Raw genomic sequence first — 19,007 nt, forward strand, 5'->3', positions numbered from 1 at the left:
GATAGCGGCAGAAGGCCAAATTACATGCTACGTTTTCTTCACGTGCAGCTCTAAAATGGGGCAAATAACTCCCCCCAGGCCATCTTGGCTCAGGAAGTGTGTTGAAGGCAAGAGCCCCTTCTCCCCCGATGCAGTGGTCCCAACCTAAAATGCCGTAGCTGCAGGGACACTGAGTTGGGTTTGTGGAATCTGGACCCAACTCATTAGAAAACATATAGTTTAGCTGAGTGTCAGTTAAAGTGGGGGGGGGGGCAGGATCAGTCTACCCCAACACAAGCATCTAGAGAATCCAGAAGGGCAGGCATGAATCCTGATGGCCCACAGTCAAGGGGCATAGAGGACTCACCTCTCCTCTTCAGTTCTGCATAGCAGCCATCACAAACTTTTGCTAGTCGGTCTTTGAGGTACTTCAGAGCATACTTGTTTCTCGAACAATTTCGGCACACAATCTGCAAGAACACAAAACCCAGATGATACATTCTGCTGTAGCCTAAATTTAGCAAAAGCTGAGTCTGGTTTGGAAGGGGCTAAAGGTAATTCAGCCCAACTCTACATCACATGACAGGAAGACAATCAAACCATCCCCCCCAAATCAATGTATACAATATGTATAGAACAGGTATACTGCAAAAATATGCTTGCAGGACTCAACAAAGAACTTGACGTGGATTCAATGAGGCGCCTCTAAATCTCTTTCTTGATTACATCATTTGTTATCAAGCAGTGGGCTGGCCATTTAACTTTCAGAGGAATTACCTGGTGGGCTGTTGCCAAAGAAGCCTATTGGCGGTGAGAAGCAAACCGAGCCAAGCCCCAGCAACTCTTCCAGAGCCTCATTGGCTGCTTGGATTGGACCCTTCAGCAGCAATGATAATTGATGTCAGCTCACCAATTGCTTCCTCCAGTGAGGAACTGCCACCATTTTGTGGGAGGGGGCCATGAGTAAGTCCCACCAGAGCTGAGTGTCCCCTGCAATGTGGCCTGAAGCACTGCAGGGTTAGCTCAGCTTGGCTGGCTCCAGGGTCATTGTCACTCCCTATTCTGCCGTTGTTTGCTATTTTTCAACCTTATCATTACACGTAACAAAACTAATTCCTGCTCTTTGTTTTCTAAAATGGATAATAATAAGACAGCACCAGTACTGAGGCATGGATGAACTCTTATGGTCCCCTGGTGCAAGGCTTTCTGCCCTGAGGGCACAATGCGATCTGTACTCACCATACAATCCAGTTACGTTAATGCTTATTGCAAAGCTCTTACAAAATCCTTTGCTTGCAAAATGAATTCCCTTCCCGCTCACTAATTCCTCTGGAGTGATAAAGAGGCTTTACAGAGAAAATTGATAATTATTAAGCAGTCTGAAAATATCCAGTGATTACGTGAGACATTTACCTTCCCACATGCATGGCAATGATGGCGCCTCAACGTGAGCTTGAAGTCACAGCCACAATTCATGCACATCATGACGTGAGATACAGGCACCAAAGTTGGGGGTCTCTCACCCAAGGACATCCCCAGTCTTTCCCTAAGCTTAAAATAAAAATGCAGCATTGTACTAGTTTATTCTAAGCTTTTCCACATAATACAAGCTATGCATCATCTTAAGAACCTTGTGATGGATATGTTGAGCAAGATTCAGTGCTGTCCTTCATCATGTTATCATTTAACATGGAAACACACACAGATGTCATATCTACATACAAAACTCCCATGTGTGAAGCAGCCTTGAACTACCTCTACAGCATGCTTTAGGACATATTTTTGTTTAAAAAAATCTATGCAGAAGCCATCGGCCAAAGCAGACGTGACCCCATCCTCGTCGCCACCACGAGGACACCCTGTACATTTTACAGTGATTTTAAAATGTGAGGGCACAATCCTGATTGAGCCTACAACACGGCACTCTCCCTCTTATGCCTTTTTAAGGGTTGAAACAGTTGCAGGGGGTGCACTTGATAAGGAGGGGGGACAGCCCCTCAGCCTGCCACACTGCCTGATCGGGGTCTCATGTGATTTTCAAATCATAACCACAAGGATGCCATCCAGTTTGGCCCACATTTCCTTTGCGATTCCAGGTGATCACTGTAGATTTTTACCAAATCCTGAAGACACACTCACATACACAGATTTCTAGGCAAATTTATTGTGCACTTTAAACTGAACCGCAAAATGCATTCAGATGAGTTAGCCTGGAAAACAAATGCTTTGCAGAAAGAAATAAGTTATTTGTGCTTTACATACTCGCACAACAATTTCCAAGCCAGCAGCATTTAAAGGGTGGAGAATTATAAGAGTTGCAAGTTCCCCCAAATCCCATGTAGTCTTGCTTCGAGACGGGATTATCCACCCACAGCCATTCATGGATCAACCCATGCAGCCCCAATTAGTAAATTTAAAGGTTTTCAGGAGAAATAAAAGGCTGTGTAATGCTAGCCCCATCCCAGCAAAGCACCTGGGGACCCCTCTATAGATCACTGCATAAAAACAGAACTGGAAAGTATTTAAAATTCCAGAAACAGCCTCAGCAGGCTGAATATAAAACACACGTGTCTCTGATGACCTTTGTCGTCTAGACTTGGCAAGCCGATTTACATGAAACCAATCTAAATGCCTGGCCATCAGGGAATCTTTTTTTAATGCCTACTCAACTAGGCCCACAAATCCTGCTGGAACCTGCTCTTACTTCCACGCTGTTGTGAAAAGCAACTGCGCTGTGAGCCCTGCAGTCATCTGGGATGCTTCTGCTGATGCAGCTGTACCACTCATCCCTTTCAGAGCACGAGCTGGGGAGAGAAATGCGGCAACATGATCAAAGATTATTCCTTTATTTAAAATCATAGAATCATAGAGTTGGAAGGTACCACCAGGGTCATCTAGTCCAACCCCCTGTACAATGCAGGAAATTCACAACTACCTCCCCCCACTCCATGCCCAGAAGATGGCCAAGATGCCCTCCCTCTCATGAACTGCCTAAGGTCATAGAATCAGCATTGCTGATTATTTACATCCTGCTTTTTCTCCTCAGGCACAAGGCAGCGAACAGTTTGCAAGGACATCAATGTAACAGCCCCCTTGTAAAATTAAAGAACAGTGTACAAATTAGAAACATGGCCAAATTGGCCTTCTACCAAATACCTTTTGAAAGACAACTGTTTTAGATGCCTTTTCAAAGGCAAGTACAGGTGTCCACTGCAGCCATTTTGGTAGGCTCTCTCATGCTGGATCAGACCAACCGTTCCTCTAGACTAGCAACCTATTTCCAATGGTAACCTGTTAGGTGTCACAGGGAACAGACCAACAGACTAGCTTTAATATGTGACAATCAGAGGCCTTCTGCTTCTGGACCCGGATGTCTTGGGTTGCCAATCTCCAGGTAGTAGGTGGAGATCTCCTGCTATTACAACTGATCTCCAGCCGATAAGAGATCAGTTCCCCTGGAGAAAATGACAGCTCTGGCAATTGGACTCTATGGCACTGAAGTCCCTCCCCTCCCCAAACCCCGCCCACCTCAGCCTACACCCCAAAAATCTCCAGGTATTTCCCAACTCGGAGCTGTCATGATGACTCATTTAGGCATCATGGCTAATAGCTACCTTTAGGCCCATCCTCCATTAATCTGTCCATCCCCCTTTTAAATCCATCTAAGCCTGATGCCATCACCACATATTCCAGCAATAAGTTCTACAAGTCAATGAAGGGGCGTATACATTATGTTTCATGTTTGTTATGTTCATTATTTAAGGTTGCCAACCTCCAGTAGGTGTACGAAGAGGCAGCACGTGGCTCAAAATAATAAACATCAATATCAAAAAACAACAATTGTCGAAGGCTTTCACGGTCAGAGTTCATTGGTTCTTGTAGGTTATCCGGGCTGTGTGACAAAAGAGACCCCCTCACCTCTGCAGGAGTATACCGTATACCTTGTAGTTGTGGACAAGTTTACATCGGGACCACAAAACGCAGCATACAAACAAGGATAAAAGAACATGAAAGATTTTGCAGACTTGGCCAACCTGAGAAATCAGCAGTGGCTGAACATGGACTGACACAAACAGGACACAGGGTCTTATTCCAAGACACTGAAAGACTGGACAATTCTACCAACTACTTTGTCAGATTGCACAGAGAAGCCATTGAAATTCATAAACATCAGCACCACTTTAACAGAAAAGAAGAGAGTTTAAGAATGAATAAGGCTTGGCTTCCTGTCCTGAAAACCTCCAGACTAACAAAGACTACAGTCCACAATAGCCATGCAGATTAGCTTTGGATTTCACACATTAACAGATCACTTCCGGATACAATGGTTCCATATTAACATACCACACCCTCATTAGCACATTATCTTGATACTTACAGGACAATGATTGGCACATTTACCTTTGATACTTTTTGCAGGACAATGATTCAGCTCAAACCCAACCCCTTTCTGACTATATATTACTCTTCCTACACCCTTGACACTGAGAGTCACTGTCCTTCAGTGTTACTACTCTGAAGATGCCTGCCACAGCTGCTGGCGAAACGTCAGGAAAGAAAATACCAAGACCACGGTCACACAGCCCAGATAACCTACAAGAACCAAACAACAATTGTGTTTATTTTACTGTCAAATATATTGAAAATAGACCACCAAAACAAATGAAAAGTGTGCCAAAACACACACACACACAATAGCCTCGCAGGGCTTAAGGCAGTGCCAATAGGCTGAAAATATAGGAAAGCCGAAGAGTTAAAAAAAAAAAAAAAGCCTCCCGGGCTGAATATAAACCAAAAAAGATATGGTTATAAACAATGCACACCATTGTTGTGCATTGTTTATAACCATATCTTTTTTGGTTTATATTCAGCCCAGGAGGCTTTATTTTTGTTTAGCTCTTCGGCTTTCCTATATTTTCAGCCTATTGGCACTGCCTTAAGCCCTGTGAGGCTATTGTGTGTGTGTGTGTGTTTTGACACACTTTTCATTTGTTTTGGTGGTCTAAGCCCTGCAAGGCTATTGTGTGTTTTTTTACACACTATTCATTTGTTTTGGTGGTCTATTTTCAATGCATTTGACAGTAAAACAAACACAATTGTTTTTTGATATTGATGTTTATTATTTTGAGCCACGTGCTGCCTCTTTGTACAGTTACTACTATTTTCAGCATAGGTTCCCTCTTTCTCCAACCTCCAGTAGGTGGCTGGAGATCTCCTGCTATTACAACTGATCTCCAGGCGACAAAGATCAGTTCCCCTTGAGAAAATGGCAGCTTTGGCAATTGGACTCTATGGCACTGAAGTCCCTCTCCTCCCCAAACCCCGCCCTCCTCAGGCTCCATCCCCAAAATCTCCAGGTATTTCCCAACCCAGAGCTGGCAACCCTATCATTATTACACAGGCCCATTTTCACTGTTGTATTTACTGTCATTTCCATTCGTTTTCGACATGAAAGATTTCTGGCTTCTAACTTCAATAACTTTCAATAAAAAACATCTATTAGCAGTGACAGCCTTTCCATTGTGACCCTTTCATCCTGTCCTTTAGAAGGATACCAAACAAGACCTGAGAGACTAGTTTCTCTTTTGTGGGAGAAAAGCAAAGAGCTGATCAATGATCCTTGGCTGATGCTGAAATTCCCACATCCCTGCCGGTAAGCACTTTACTGTGAAAAACACCAGCCGCTATAAAAGTCAATGGCCCTGCTGTGGAAAAGAGGGCCCAGGACAGGTGCATAATGAGGTAAGATGCTGTATATCACCTTATGGCCTGGACTTACAGCGTTATTTACTCTCCATGCTAGCAAAAACTAACTCTACTTTCTGCCCTCTAATCCCTGTTTGCAGGATGGTCATTGCATTAAACTCCCGAGATCAGAGTTACCAACCTTTCCCCCCCCCCCCCCCCCGGCACGACACCTGTATCTTTATTAGTCCAAAGCACAAGCTAACAAGCAAAACTTCTTCCTAACACTGCCACAAATATGCTAGGAAAAGCTTCAGTGGCGGAATTTCAGCTTGTCACACAGATGATAAAGACATGGGTGCCCAGTCAGAAAAAAACAGTTAGCAATGAACTTTACCTGATAAAGCAAGACTTGCTAGAGTTTGTGAATGTATACATAAACACTGGGAATAAATTTTCATTTATGCATCCAGTTAGACACTAAGAGGTGGATCCAACCAGGTTTTCAGCTGGTAAAAAGAGGGTGAAGGTCCCTTTTGACCAACAAAAGGGCCATGTCAGGGATCATGGGACTAAGGTTACCAACCCTAGCTGGAGATCTCCTGCATTAACAACTGGTCTCCAGCCGATAGAGATCAGTTCACCTGGAGAAAATGGCTGCTTTGGCAACTGGACTCTATGGCATTGAAGTCCCTCCTCTCCCCAAACCCTGCTCTCCTCAGGGCCCACCTCAAAAATTTCCAGGTATTTCCCAACCTGGAGCTGGCAACCCTACATGGGACCTTCATGGACAAAAGCCATAAGGGAGAGGAGCTGTAGTACAAAGGGTTATTGAGTGAGAGTCAGGAAAAAACGTGGCAAAAGTTACCAATTGTGCTATAAAAGGAAGGCAAGGGAACTGGGAAGAGGAATCTAAAAGTATGCAGGCGAAGGTGGAAGAGTGATGGAATTAGTATCATTACTGCATATGGACGGTCAGGGGTATCAGCTGAAGAGCATGTCCGAAAACCACTAAGTGGTCAGTAGCTTGCTTTTCTATTGTATCTATGACTTTCTTGTGAGGTATGTGTATATGTTCAGATGATAGTAATACATGCGGTACAAAATAGCAGCATTACCCAGTGTAGACAAATCCCTAGAACCCAGAAAGTTAACAGATTAGCATAAAAGCAACTTTAAGACTTCGACTGCTACAAAGTTCAAATTATTCCACATAACCTAGGTTTGGCTTTGAGGAAGAGGGAAGAATGGACATCCAAACCAACAGTGCGTTTCCAAGTAGGTTTAGCAAGGACAGCCAATCAGGGGTCACATGACCCTAAAAGCAGACCCTTTTCACCTGCCCCAGTAAACAACTGGATTACGGATTATCATATTTCTTATGTGTACAGATAAAACAAAGTTTCTGCTTTGTTAACTGGCACTGAACTCTTCCCAGTAGATAACTCACTATGGAGGATGACAAAGGGTTATACAACTTTTAGGGCAGAGATGGAGCAGCTCTAGACATACAGGTCTGAAATGCCAGAACTAGCACACCAGATATCACACACTTAGATGTGTAAATGTACTCTTAATCATTTATTGGGACAGGTTGTTTGTTTTTATAATGTATTTAGGCTAATTGGAAACAGAACACCAGACTGCTACTATACCTAGGGTTGCCAACCTCCAGGTACTAGCTGGAGATCTCCTGCAATTACAACTGATCTCCAGCCAATAGAGATCAGTTCCCCTGGAGAAAATGGCCACTTTGCCAATTGGACTCTATGGCATTGAAGTCCCTCCCCTCCCCAAACCCCGCCCTCCTCAGGCTCCGCCCCAAAAACCTTCTGCCGATTGGCAAAGAGGGACCTGGCAATCCTACTGGTAACCCTAACTACACCACAGCAGACAACAGGGAACATCAGTTTAGTTTAGGAGCAGCCAGGAAAGGGATGCAATAGCAACGTTTCTACAGTCTGATAATTTTACTAATTGGCTAACTTCTTGCTAGATTATCTAAAGTCCTGTTGTAACAGGGAGAAGCAGCCAAGGTTCATCTTCTCTAGCCAAAACAACAACAAAAAGTCTTGTGGCCTCCTAAAGACTAACAAATTTATCGTGGCATCAGATCTCGTAAGCCGGCATCTGCTTTGTTAAATGTGTGCCAGACACATCTGACAAAATAGCTCGGGCTCACAAAAGCTTATGCTGCAATAAATTTGTTAGTGTTTAGGGTGCTGCAGCTCTTTGTTATTTAGCTGAAGCACAAGGATGCTCATTCCGCATAAGAGCTAATCTGCTGCCAGGCAGCTAAGTATCAACAATGAGAAGGTGAACAATTGCTACATACACAGCCATCTCTGCTTACTGATAGCTTTCTTATATCCTGGGGTCATCTAATTCTTTAAAAGTCGTTTCTAATGGACTTCATTTGCGCATCCCTACGATCTTTCCATTAAAAATATTCCAGTCAATAACTTTTGCAAGATTCATTTGAAGCATTTAATTGCAAAGTTTACTTCTTACCAATTTCTACTTTACAAGAATTCCCTGGAGTGCCGGTCACTTTATTAACATAACCAAGCACCACGACAGCCTGCTAGAATGTAATTTCTTTAAGTATCATCATGTAAACAAAGGAAGGGCGCAATGGGAAGGTGATAAGCCAAACAGAGCAGTCAAACATACCAAAAGATAGTTCAGGATACAGAGTAAGTGTAACTATACGCTGGGGCCCATACACAGGGCTGCCACTAAGAACTGACTTATGTTAAGGTCTCCCCTTTCTCAAATCTGCAGAACAATTTATTCACTGTCATGAAGTCAATATATCATGCGTTTCCCAATCAACCAATGATGAGGAGCAGTGGAAGTGAAACAGCATAATGAGAGGGTAGGTGGTACCAGGCCTTATTGGGGGAAAGACTCACTGAAAGATCGTATTTTTGGTGTTCCCTACTTCTTGAAATGTGCATCTTCCACATAGACCATGTTTAAGCACAACATTTTAACTGCAGGAAGAATTGACTCAATTAAGCAGCAGAATCAGGACCAGCGGCCTCTGTTTAAGAGACAGAGTAGAACTCCAATTATGGAAGGATTGCACTATAATAGTTGAGCCTTCTTAAAGGTCCAACATTCCACAACAGGAGCAATGGCAATTATTGTTTCAAAGGCCCCCTCCGGTCATTAAAACTTTGGTGCTCCTAACTCATAAGAGAGTGCACTATGAGCAAACTTCTTGATACACATGGCTGCCATTTTGTGTGAACAGGGCTACAGGGTTTAGGGAGCAGTTTGTCTACCAGTTTGGATACGCACAAATGCTTATCAACAAAAAAATCTGGTCTATCACATTTACTGAGGCAGGAAAATACGTACATTGACCAATCCACACAGAATGGCTGCTTGGCGTCCCCAGAGGATCGCACCAGTGTACACAAGGTAGGAATACCAAAGTTGTAACGACTAAAAAGGGTTACTGAGAAGAACAAAGTTCAGGCAGTTCCTTAAAGTACTATGCATAATTTTATAGAGCTCTATCATGTCTCCCCTTAACCACCTTCTTTCTAAGCTAAACACTCCTAAGCATTTTAACCACTCCTCATAGGGCAGTTGCTCTAGCCCCCTGATCATTTTTGGTTGCTCTTTTCTATACCTTCTCAAGCTCTGCAATATCATTTTTTAGGTGTGGTGACCAGAACTGTACATGGTATTCTTTAAAGCCAGACATTCAGCCATTATCTGTCACACACTATAGATATAAAATGCATTTTAAAGATAGAGAGACACCAATTTAATCTTGAAGAGCCGTTGAACTGGTCTAGAGATTTAGCCTAAAAAACAACACAACGGTATGATGCTGCCTACCTTGCTGAAAGGGTTAGGCAATTTTCAGCATATTCAATCTTCAGGACGTTCTGGGCTTTCTCTGTCACTATACGACTGACCTAAAAAGGAATGGCATCTGTGTGAAGGAAAGCAGTAAGCTAAACCATCAATCAAGGCCCGAAGTATGGAAAGACTTTTACTTGTCCTTTTCATGCCTCTGTAATTGCTCCCACATCACACCTGAGAAGCATGGGCTTCTTTGTGAACCATATTAAGCAAACGATGGACCTCTCTAAGGTGGTGGATGTTACTTGGGTGTTAAGTAACCACATAAAGAATATTTTATTGAATGTGTTTTTATCCTGACCTAATTCTAAAAAGATCATGGTGGTGTGTATAGTTCTTTTCTCCTCCAGTGTGGTGTAGTGGTTAAAAGCAGTGGTTTGGCACATTGGACTCTAATCTGGAGAACCGGGTTTGATTCCCCACTCCTCCACATGAGTGGCAGATGCTAATCTGGTGAACCGGATTGATTTCCCCACTCCTATACATGAAGCCAGCTGGGTGACCTTGGGCTAGTCACAGCTCTCTTAGAGCTCTCTCAGTCCCATCTACCTCAAAGGGTGTCTGTTGGGGGGGGAGAGGAAGGGAAAGTGATTGTAAGCTGGTTTGATTCTTCCTTAAGTGGTAGAGAAAGTCGGCATATAAAAACCAACTGTTCTTCTTTTTCATTTTATCCCCACCACAACCTTGTGAAGATTAGGCAGAGAGAGTGTGATTACTCCAAGCTCACCCTGTACGTTTGATGGCAAGAGGGGGTTGAATTGGGGTCTCCCTAATGCTAGACCAATAATCTACCACACTGGCACACTGGAAGCCCATATAGACTGATATATGTATGTGGGGGGTGGGGTGGGGGGAGATGAGCCAGTGTGGTGTAACCGTTTGAGGCCTTATTTTAAATTCCCACTTAGTCGTGAAGCTCACTGGATGGGCTGGTCACCATTTCTCAGCATAGTTTACCTCCCAGAATTATTGTGAGGATAAAAGAGTAGAAGAGAACCTTATCTGTCACCTCTGAGATCCTTTGAGGAAAGTCCTGACAAAAATGCAATAGATAATAGATTGGTAGCAGTGTGGGACCAATTGCACTGTAGTATCAAGGAAACCTTAAATATGCAATCTGGAAGGGTAGTCATGTTAGTCTGTGGTAGCAAATCCAATAAACTGTTATTTTATATCCACTTTACAAGATGAACAATAAATGTTTTTACACTTATCACACAAGACTTTTTTTGGGCCTAGATAATTATGTTCTTAATCATCACAGTAACCCCTATGGGTAGATCATTACTATTTCATTTCTATGAATGGGAAACTGAAATTACTGAACCTGCCTAAGGCCACAAAGCGAGTTGAGTCTATGGCAAAGGTGGGATTACACTCAGCTTGCCCAAAGAAATTGTTATCATTACAAATTGTTATCATCTCAGCCCCATTCAGTAAAGCTTGGATAAGGAACAATCCATGCTCTGCTGAAAATGGACTAAACTGGTACCATAAGCCTTTTACTTCTTCTTTAAGCTTTGTTATTTTCCAGAATAGTATCAAAACCAGTCATTTAACTTCTGAACCACAGCCTCATTCTCTGTTTATGAATCCCTTAAAACAAAACAAAAATAAAAATGGAAAGAGAAAAGTGAATAAGTCTGGATTGTCTAACTGAAGGATAATATTTACATGATAAAAAAATAGTTCATCTTAAATTGCTTGGATTTATTATTACTAGGTGTATTTTTAGATGGCCTCATAACTATCATGATTCACAAAGCAATTAACAATACCAACAAACTATATAAATTAACAAATAAAATAATGAGCATACACACGCATGAAGCTTGCTTATATATTGAGTCAGACCACTGGCCTTTCAATGTCAGTACTGTCTTCTCAGACTGGCAACAGCTCTCCAGTGAACTTTCCCATCACCTCATACCTGATCCTTTGAATTCTATTTCAAGGGCAGGAATTGAACCTGGGACCTTCTGCATGCAAAGCAGATGCTCTACCACTAATAAAGTGAATCAGTTGTAGTAGAAGAAGGAAATGCTGAGGAAGAATTTATATGATGGTTCGTTCACGGTTATCTCTTCTGTAGATTATTTCTTCTTCTACTGCCAAGTCCGATGAGATCTTGTTTATCATCACCATCATCGTCTTCATTTATAATCTGACCTTTTCTTACTGAGACTCAAGGCAGTGCTCCAAGCCAAACATTAATTATATCACCTGCACCCATCTAGGCAATCAATCAGTACTTAGGAGAATAGCCCAGGTATTCCCTTGCATCCTGACAACTCATCAAACCCCTCCTGACTCTTTGTTCGACCCCGGAAAAACAATCCATTTTTTGTCTCTGGCTAGTTTTCCCCTGCCAGCTTGCCCCATACTGCCTCAGGACTCATGGGTATAAATAGTAGTTATTTGGCCATTCATAGTGTGTGTGTATCCTGGATCCGAGCATATACCCCCACTTGCACGGGGGTTTCTTTTCGCTCCTGGAAACACTGGCCATTTTCCTCCTCAGCGCTGCTTTCTCTAGATGTCTCTTCTGGACCGGTAGATATCGCCCATCCCTAATGCTATCCATACAATTTTCCACTCTTACTTTCTTAGCTCTTGAATGAATTGTGTGTGTTTGCCCATTGCTTAAAAAGTATGTTCTTTATTATTTTATTCTTTAATAAAAACCCATGTTATTGAACTATTGCATGATTATTTTGAGAGTTTTCCCCAGGATCAATCCTGGTATACATACATTAAAGATCCCAGTTACCCACCTCTCGCTAATCCCAGTTTCCACAGCTAATTCCCCCAACTAAAGTGGAGACTGCCTAATTTGGGCAACAAGGCTACAATGAGAGCCACTGAGAATCCTGACAGAATGGGAAATTTGATTTTAATTTGCATTATTCATGACCAGCCTCTTTGCTAATAGTCTTCTTAGGACTTCATGAATATGCTTGCTTAATGCTTCTTATTGTGCACTGCTATGCATACAGTTTTGCCTCTTTAGCACCTAGAATTAAACAAGGGTAAATGGGAGACTGAATCCCACTCTTCCTTCCTTCCTGACTAATAAAAAGAACAGAAGTAAGGCAACACACAGTCACACTAGATTTCCAGCCAACTGTATTCAATTGTAAACAAAAGAAAGGGTTTAGCATTACCCTCATGCCAGATACATTCAAGGTATTCTTCAGCCGATACTTGCCATCCTTCTGGGGATACGTATACAGCAGAACATCATTCATCTGCACAAAGAGGAAGATAAGATCAGTTATTTCGAACATGGCTTACGAGTTGCAGTCTAGGTTCCAATCAAGGTGCAACTGGCTGGGCTGTTAGTGAAGAATGACCTAGTGTCCAAATTTCAGGTCAGGATTTAAGCATGCCTAAGATGTTAAGAAGAATATGAGTTGGTGAATCTGTGCAGATCCTGGCATAAAGTAGGATGGCTGTATGGCAACTTCAGTGACTTGGAAGGTGTGTACGTCCTTGGGCCCCACAGGCTGCGGGGCCCCAACCGAGCCATGAGGAAAAGAGGGGTATAAGCGTTTTAATAAATGAACGAACACATTGGTTCATATTGCTTAAGGTTAGGGAAATGAAAGAAAAGAAGGCCACACCTAACCAAACGAAAACCAAAAAAAAAGCAATTGGTGCAAGTTTGTGCTCGTTTGACATTTCACCTTTGACCTTAAGGACAGCAGCTTACGGTGTCAAGTAAACTAACTTGTTTAGCTAGTGCACCACTGTTCATAGTTATTAATGATTTTGTCATAATAAAAATGCTACATACTAAACTACATCATACATTTATTATGTTAACATTCAATGTCAAGTACATTAGGGTTGCACTCCTAAGAACACTTTCCTGGGAGTAAGCCCCTATTGAATAAATGGGATTTAGGTCTGAGCAGAGCTGATTAGGATTGTCATCTATGTTACCTACTGTCAGCACATTCGAAGGTGGGGTTGCCAGAGAAAAAGAATCTCAAGACTGTGGTGCAACCCTTCCTCCCCCGCAAATGTCTATGGCATTTTGAGAATTTTCTCGACTGACTGTGTGCTCCCCGAGAGAGCTAACACAGCACTGCAGTGCTTAATCAATCCTAATTAAAACAAGCACAAATTTAGCCTTTCAAGTAGTTTCTGGGGAATACTGTACAGCAACACCTTAATTAAGACAGCTGTTGAGCACAGGCTTGCCAACTCACCAGGAGAAATCTGTCCTGTCCCTTTAACAGGGGCTTAATGTGCAGAAAAGAGTCACTGAAGCTTTTCATTGCACAGAGCCAAATCACATCATAATTGTGGCAGATCAAACTGATGTTATAGAGACAGCCAGAAGGACCTGTTTAAAAGTTGGCAATCCTAGTCGAGCAAGAAGTAGTATTTTTTGCAAGTCACCAGTTTTTGAGGGTTGTATTATGTGGGATCCCTGACCTGGATGGCCCAGGCTAGCCTGATCTCGTCAGATCTCAGAAGCTAAGCAGGGTCAGCCCTGGTTAGTATTTGGATGGGAGACCACCAAGGAATACCAGGGTTGCTGTGCAGAGGAAGGCACTGGCAAACCACCTCTGTTAGTCTCTTGCCATGAACCCCCCCCCCAAAAAAGCGGTCTCCATAAGTCGGCTGCGACTTGAGGGCACTTTACACACACATTATGTGGGATATCCCGATTTTTCTTAACAACAATCAGCTGGCAAGAATGAGATTTGGAATTCTCTGTGAGGCATAGGAGGTTTTTTTCTTGAAAATAAAACCTTTTCCTTGGTGCCATTTTCCCAATTAGAAATCAACTTTACAGGCTTTTGTTTTGTAAAAATGGGGATTTTCGCCCCATAGAGAAAAACGATGTCGCGCCTGCTTAAAAACAGTCATAGCAATGCCGTTCTCAACGCCAGCGTTCCGGGCCGAACGGGGACAGGAAGCTCTGGCAGCTCCGCCCTCTGGCATAACCCGGGAATGCCCCCCCCAGATGCCGGCATGCCCCCTGGGATGCCAGCGTGGGGATGCCAGCGTGGGGATGCCAGCCGGCTTCCCTGGGCAGCGCTGCCTTGGCAATGCCGGGCCCCTCTGCCAGCGTTGGGACCACTCATGGTGGGATAAGTAGCCTGGGCACCAGCGGGGGCCCTCCCCTAGGGCTGTCAATTCGGTTCGGTCCGAACTGAAAATCAACCGAATTTCCCGATTCGTTGCTTTTCTGTTCGGACGGATCCGAACTCAAAACTGGCGGGCAACCGGGGGGGCCGAATTCAGCGAGTTCGGGAGTTTGCGAATAAATTCGGCCAATTCGGCCGTCAGTAAGCAGCATAACCGTCAGTAAGCAGCATTCTCCTCCCCCGGCCAATCGGTGGGCAAGCTGGGTCTTCTTCTGGCCAATCAGTCAGGATTGAGTACTGGAGGAATCAGCTGATGTGCGGCCCGGCCAGGGAGAGAGAGAGAGAGAGAGCGAAATCCTCGTGTGTGTGTGTGGGGTGCTTGTGGCTCCTTTCTGTGGCTGCAGGGGGCGCATTTTTTGGGGTGCACACACAAAACTTTCACTGGAACTTCAGATGAAGCTTCTTAAGGTACCCCCCAAGTTTTGTAAAAATTGGGTCAGGGGGTCCCGAGATATGGGCTCCCCCCCTTTTTCTTTCCATGGCTGCAGGGGGCGCATTTTTGGGGGTACAAATCCCAAACTTTGAGCGGAGTTTCAGACCAGTGTTCTTAAGATACCCCCCAAGTTTTGTAAACATTGGGTCAGGGGGTCTCGAGATATGGGCTCTCCCCCTTTTCCCTCCCCCCCTTTTCCATTTATGTGGCTGCAGGGGGCGCTTTTTTGGGGATATAGCCCCCAAACGTTTATCATAGCTTCAGTGAATTATTCTTAAGATACTACCCAAGTTTTGTAAAGATGGGTTCAGTGGGGGCAGAAATATCGCCTCCCCCCTTTTCTCTTTCCATGGCTGCAGGGGGCGCATTTTTGGGGGTGCAGACACAAATCTTTCACTGGAACTTTAGATTAAGCTTCTTAAGGAACCCCCCAAGTTTTGTGAACATTGGGTCAGGGGGTCCCAAGATATGGGCTTTCCCCTTTCCCCTTTCGGGATGAATGGGGCAGCCGATCCGATCCTGTGTGCATCTCTCCAGAGCAAAACGTTCCGTGCCTAATTGGAATCATCTTGGATTACAGCCCGTCCTGATGGAAAAGAAGACAGCCACAGTAAGACCCCTTTGGGGGCTTTAATCTATAATTTTTCTCCTGTGTATGTGTGTGTGGGGGGGGGAAAGCAGAGTCTGTGTGTGTGTGGGGAGAGAGCAGTTTCTGTGGGTGGGGGGGAAGCCAAAGGGGGCTTTCGTCGGTTCTGCCTGGGGTGTGTGTTCCCCCTCGAGTCTCTCGCTCCCTGGTTTGAGGGGGGAGGTTTCAGTTGTGTGTTGCAAAGGTGTTGTTTAACATGGTTGTGTTTGCAGTTGTTTTGCTAATTTCTCTGCTGTTGTCGGGCTGGGAGCTTTGTGCGTGGGCGGCAAGCTCTGCTGAGAGATGCACAACATTAAGGGTGGGGGGACCCCTTTCAGGGCCCATATCTCAGCCCCCCCTGACCCAATCTTTACAAAACTTGGGGAGTCTTTCAATAAACGTCCTTTGAAGCTCTGCCAAAAGTTTGGGACCTCTAAGCCCAAAAATGCCCCCCCCAGAGCCGCGGAAAGGCGCGGTTGTGTTTTTAATGGCTTTATTCGGCCGAATTTGTTTCCGAACTTTGAATTCCCTCCGAATTGAACGGATCCGAAGTGGGGGAGTTCGGACTTCAGCACGTACCGAACCCACAAGGGCCAAATTCGGCCGAATCCGAACTGTACCGAATTTTTTTTTTTGACAGCCCTACCCTCCCCCAATGCCGGTGCAGCCCCTTCCTGGCCTCTTGAGGACTTTCGTCCTCAGAAGTCAGGAATGGGCTGTTAGTAACACAAAAAAATGGGGGTGGGGTGCCTGTGTTTTCAAAGGGCGAATATTTACTTCTCCAGCTCCAGCTTTGGCAACACTACTATGAGGTGACAAATGGCTTGTCCAGAAAGTTTTGAATCATTTACTTATTGCTTCATAAATTACTGGCTCTCCCAACATAAATCTAATTATCACAGTGGACCTCCCGCATTGTCCAAATCTCATTATAAATCCTAGTTTAATGAGGGCTGAATATACTCAGAGAAACAAAGACATTACATCCTCTTGGAACTTGGGGATTGGAAAAATCTCAGCAAATTTAAAAAAGCGAAAGTACTGAATTCCACTAAGCAGTGTTTTTTAAAGATTTTTAAAAAGGTTTTAAAGATGTAAAGAAGTATGGGCGTGTACGAACTAGCACATCAAGTATGTAATCATTTTTGTTATTAAACCCTGAATCATCTCTTGGTCCATGCACCTCTAATTTCACCTCTAAAGCAAGATGCTTCCAGTGCAGAAAATATATAAAAGAACTGGGCTGAAGCAGCCCTTGAATATTCGGCTTACTTAATTATAGGAGAGGTTAGGTTCTTTCTTTGCTTCTCACTGTAGCCACGTAGTTTGGGGTCATTTCAGGTCACAGAAAAGGCAGCTAATGAAGGACACCCTACCAACCCCAAAATTAGCTCATGTACAGCATCGTCAGGCTCTTCCCAGCATTCACTGCGGCATCTCTTTGGCTACAAATTCTGCTTATTTTATATATATGAAATATTTTCATAAAGCCCCAGACATTCTATAGTCGGTGATGATTAAGGAAGCTGCCCAAGTGCACACTGTTGCTATGGCAGCCATGATTAGTATCCCCCTGTTTTATTAAACATTAATGATGGTTTTGTTTGTTAATTGCCCATTACAGTTATTTCCCATCTGTTTTGTCTTTACATTTAAGGAAATGTGCCTACAGTCTCTTGTAACTTCTCACCAGTCATGATTTGCTACTCTGAAATTCAGATTAACGCACAGCTTGCCAGGATGGGGGATGGTAACACTAACAATGCACAGTCTACCCATAGTATCTACACAAAAGAAGTGTATGGGTGGGATTGTGTTGAGGCTAGGACCAAAGCTGTGCTAGATTCATGCCAGCCATCTTGTTTCAGGGGCAGTGGAGTTCTCCTGAACATCATCAATACGTCAGCCAGAAAGTGTGTCCACCAACCTGACCAAGATCTCTATGCTGGTGGTTATGTGCCCCCAGCAATGTTACAGGTTCCACCAAATTTTTATTTTTCATTGAAGTCAGGACACAAAACATAGTATCATTTGATCAAAATGTGTGTGTGTGTAAAGTGCCGTCAAGTCGCAGCCGACTTATGGAGACCCCTTTTGGGGGGTTTTCATGGCAAGAGACTTAGCAGAGGTGGTTTGTCAGTGCCTTCCTCTGCACAGCAACCCTGGTATTCCTTGGTGGTCTCCCATCCAAATACTAACCAGGGCTGACCCTGCTTAGCTTCCGAGATCTGACGAGATCAGGCTAGCCTGGGCCATCAAGGTCAGGGCGATCCAAATATACTGATGCCTATTAGGCCCAAATTTTTGTGAGACAATTCTCTTATTTACAGGACTGACCTTTGCTAAATCCCACTAAATTCAGCAGGTGCAAAGAAGTTTAGCGGACATGCAAAAGCAAGTTCTAAATATAATTTTTGCCAAGGCCCCATTAGTTTCCATTGTTAATGTTAAAAATTGGTATAACATAATCTTCCAGAAGATGGCAGCCTTTCATGTCCACCAGAAAGCAGTCTTTGTGCAAAAATCTTGAAGTGTGTGAGTGAAGGGGTAATATTTTGCTGGAAGAAAGCGACAAGAAGAAACGTGAATAGAAAGAACAATCCGGAATATGAGGTTACAGGAGAGAAGGGGAGGGGGCGCCAGATTCAGCAAACTGTCATTCTTTCAAATGAGGCTTCAACTCCGCACAAGCAGTAATTGGTTTCAAGGAACACGCACACTGAATCACACTGCCAGGAAACACCAGATTCAACATTCTCACTGGCGTGTACAAGACACAGTCAGCTCTGTCTGTCACTCTGTAATATGTTTCCTCTTGTGTTTACTTGTCTCAACTGCAAGGTGACTTCTGCAACAGCGTGCATTCATTTTACTTATTTCGATGAATAGCCCCCTTTCTCAGAAACTCAGAGGAAGTAAGGAGACACAGACATATGAAAAGCCATTTCCCCCCCATCCCTAAAGCTCACAATTTTAAATGGGCAAAGACCAAAGGGTGATGAGAAAGAGGGAACAAAATCCCCCCCCAAAAGGCATTTGTTTAGTGTTTCTAAAACTTTTGAACTTTGGCTCCCTTCTAAACTTATTCTACTTTCTGCCCTCTCCCCAGCCCAGCAGGACATGTGCTTCTCAGGTGGTGAGCAAACAGACGGCTGTTGCATTCAAGGATCTGTGGACTGCAGAAGGAATTTCACACTGGCTCTCAGAAGAGGCAGATAGCTGCAGATCTCTAACCCCTTCT

At 43.8% G+C, this 19,007-nt stretch overlaps 1 protein-coding gene across 4 annotated transcripts in view; it reads right to left on the reverse strand.

Moving 5' to 3' along the window:
* FGD5 (FYVE, RhoGEF and PH domain containing 5) overlaps positions 1-19,007 on the reverse strand; it is a 177,047-nt gene that overhangs the window by 8,478 nt on the left and 149,562 nt on the right. For all 4 annotated transcript variants that reach the window (XM_056859429.1, XM_056859413.1, XM_056859421.1 and 1 more), the window contains exons 13-17: positions 12,711-12,794; positions 9,520-9,599; positions 2,684-2,783; positions 1,393-1,530; positions 347-449 (exon numbers count right to left, since the gene is read on the reverse strand). In XM_056859429.1, the coding sequence (XP_056715407.1) occupies positions 347-449; positions 1,393-1,530; positions 2,684-2,783; positions 9,520-9,599; positions 12,711-12,794 (505 nt within the window). The remainder of the gene's footprint in view (positions 1-346; positions 450-1,392; positions 1,531-2,683; positions 2,784-9,519; positions 9,600-12,710; positions 12,795-19,007) is intronic.

This window comes from Euleptes europaea, chromosome 1 (genome assembly GCF_029931775.1).
Source record: "Euleptes europaea isolate rEulEur1 chromosome 1, rEulEur1.hap1, whole genome shotgun sequence".
Lineage (NCBI taxonomy): Eukaryota > Metazoa > Chordata > Lepidosauria > Squamata > Sphaerodactylidae > Euleptes > Euleptes europaea.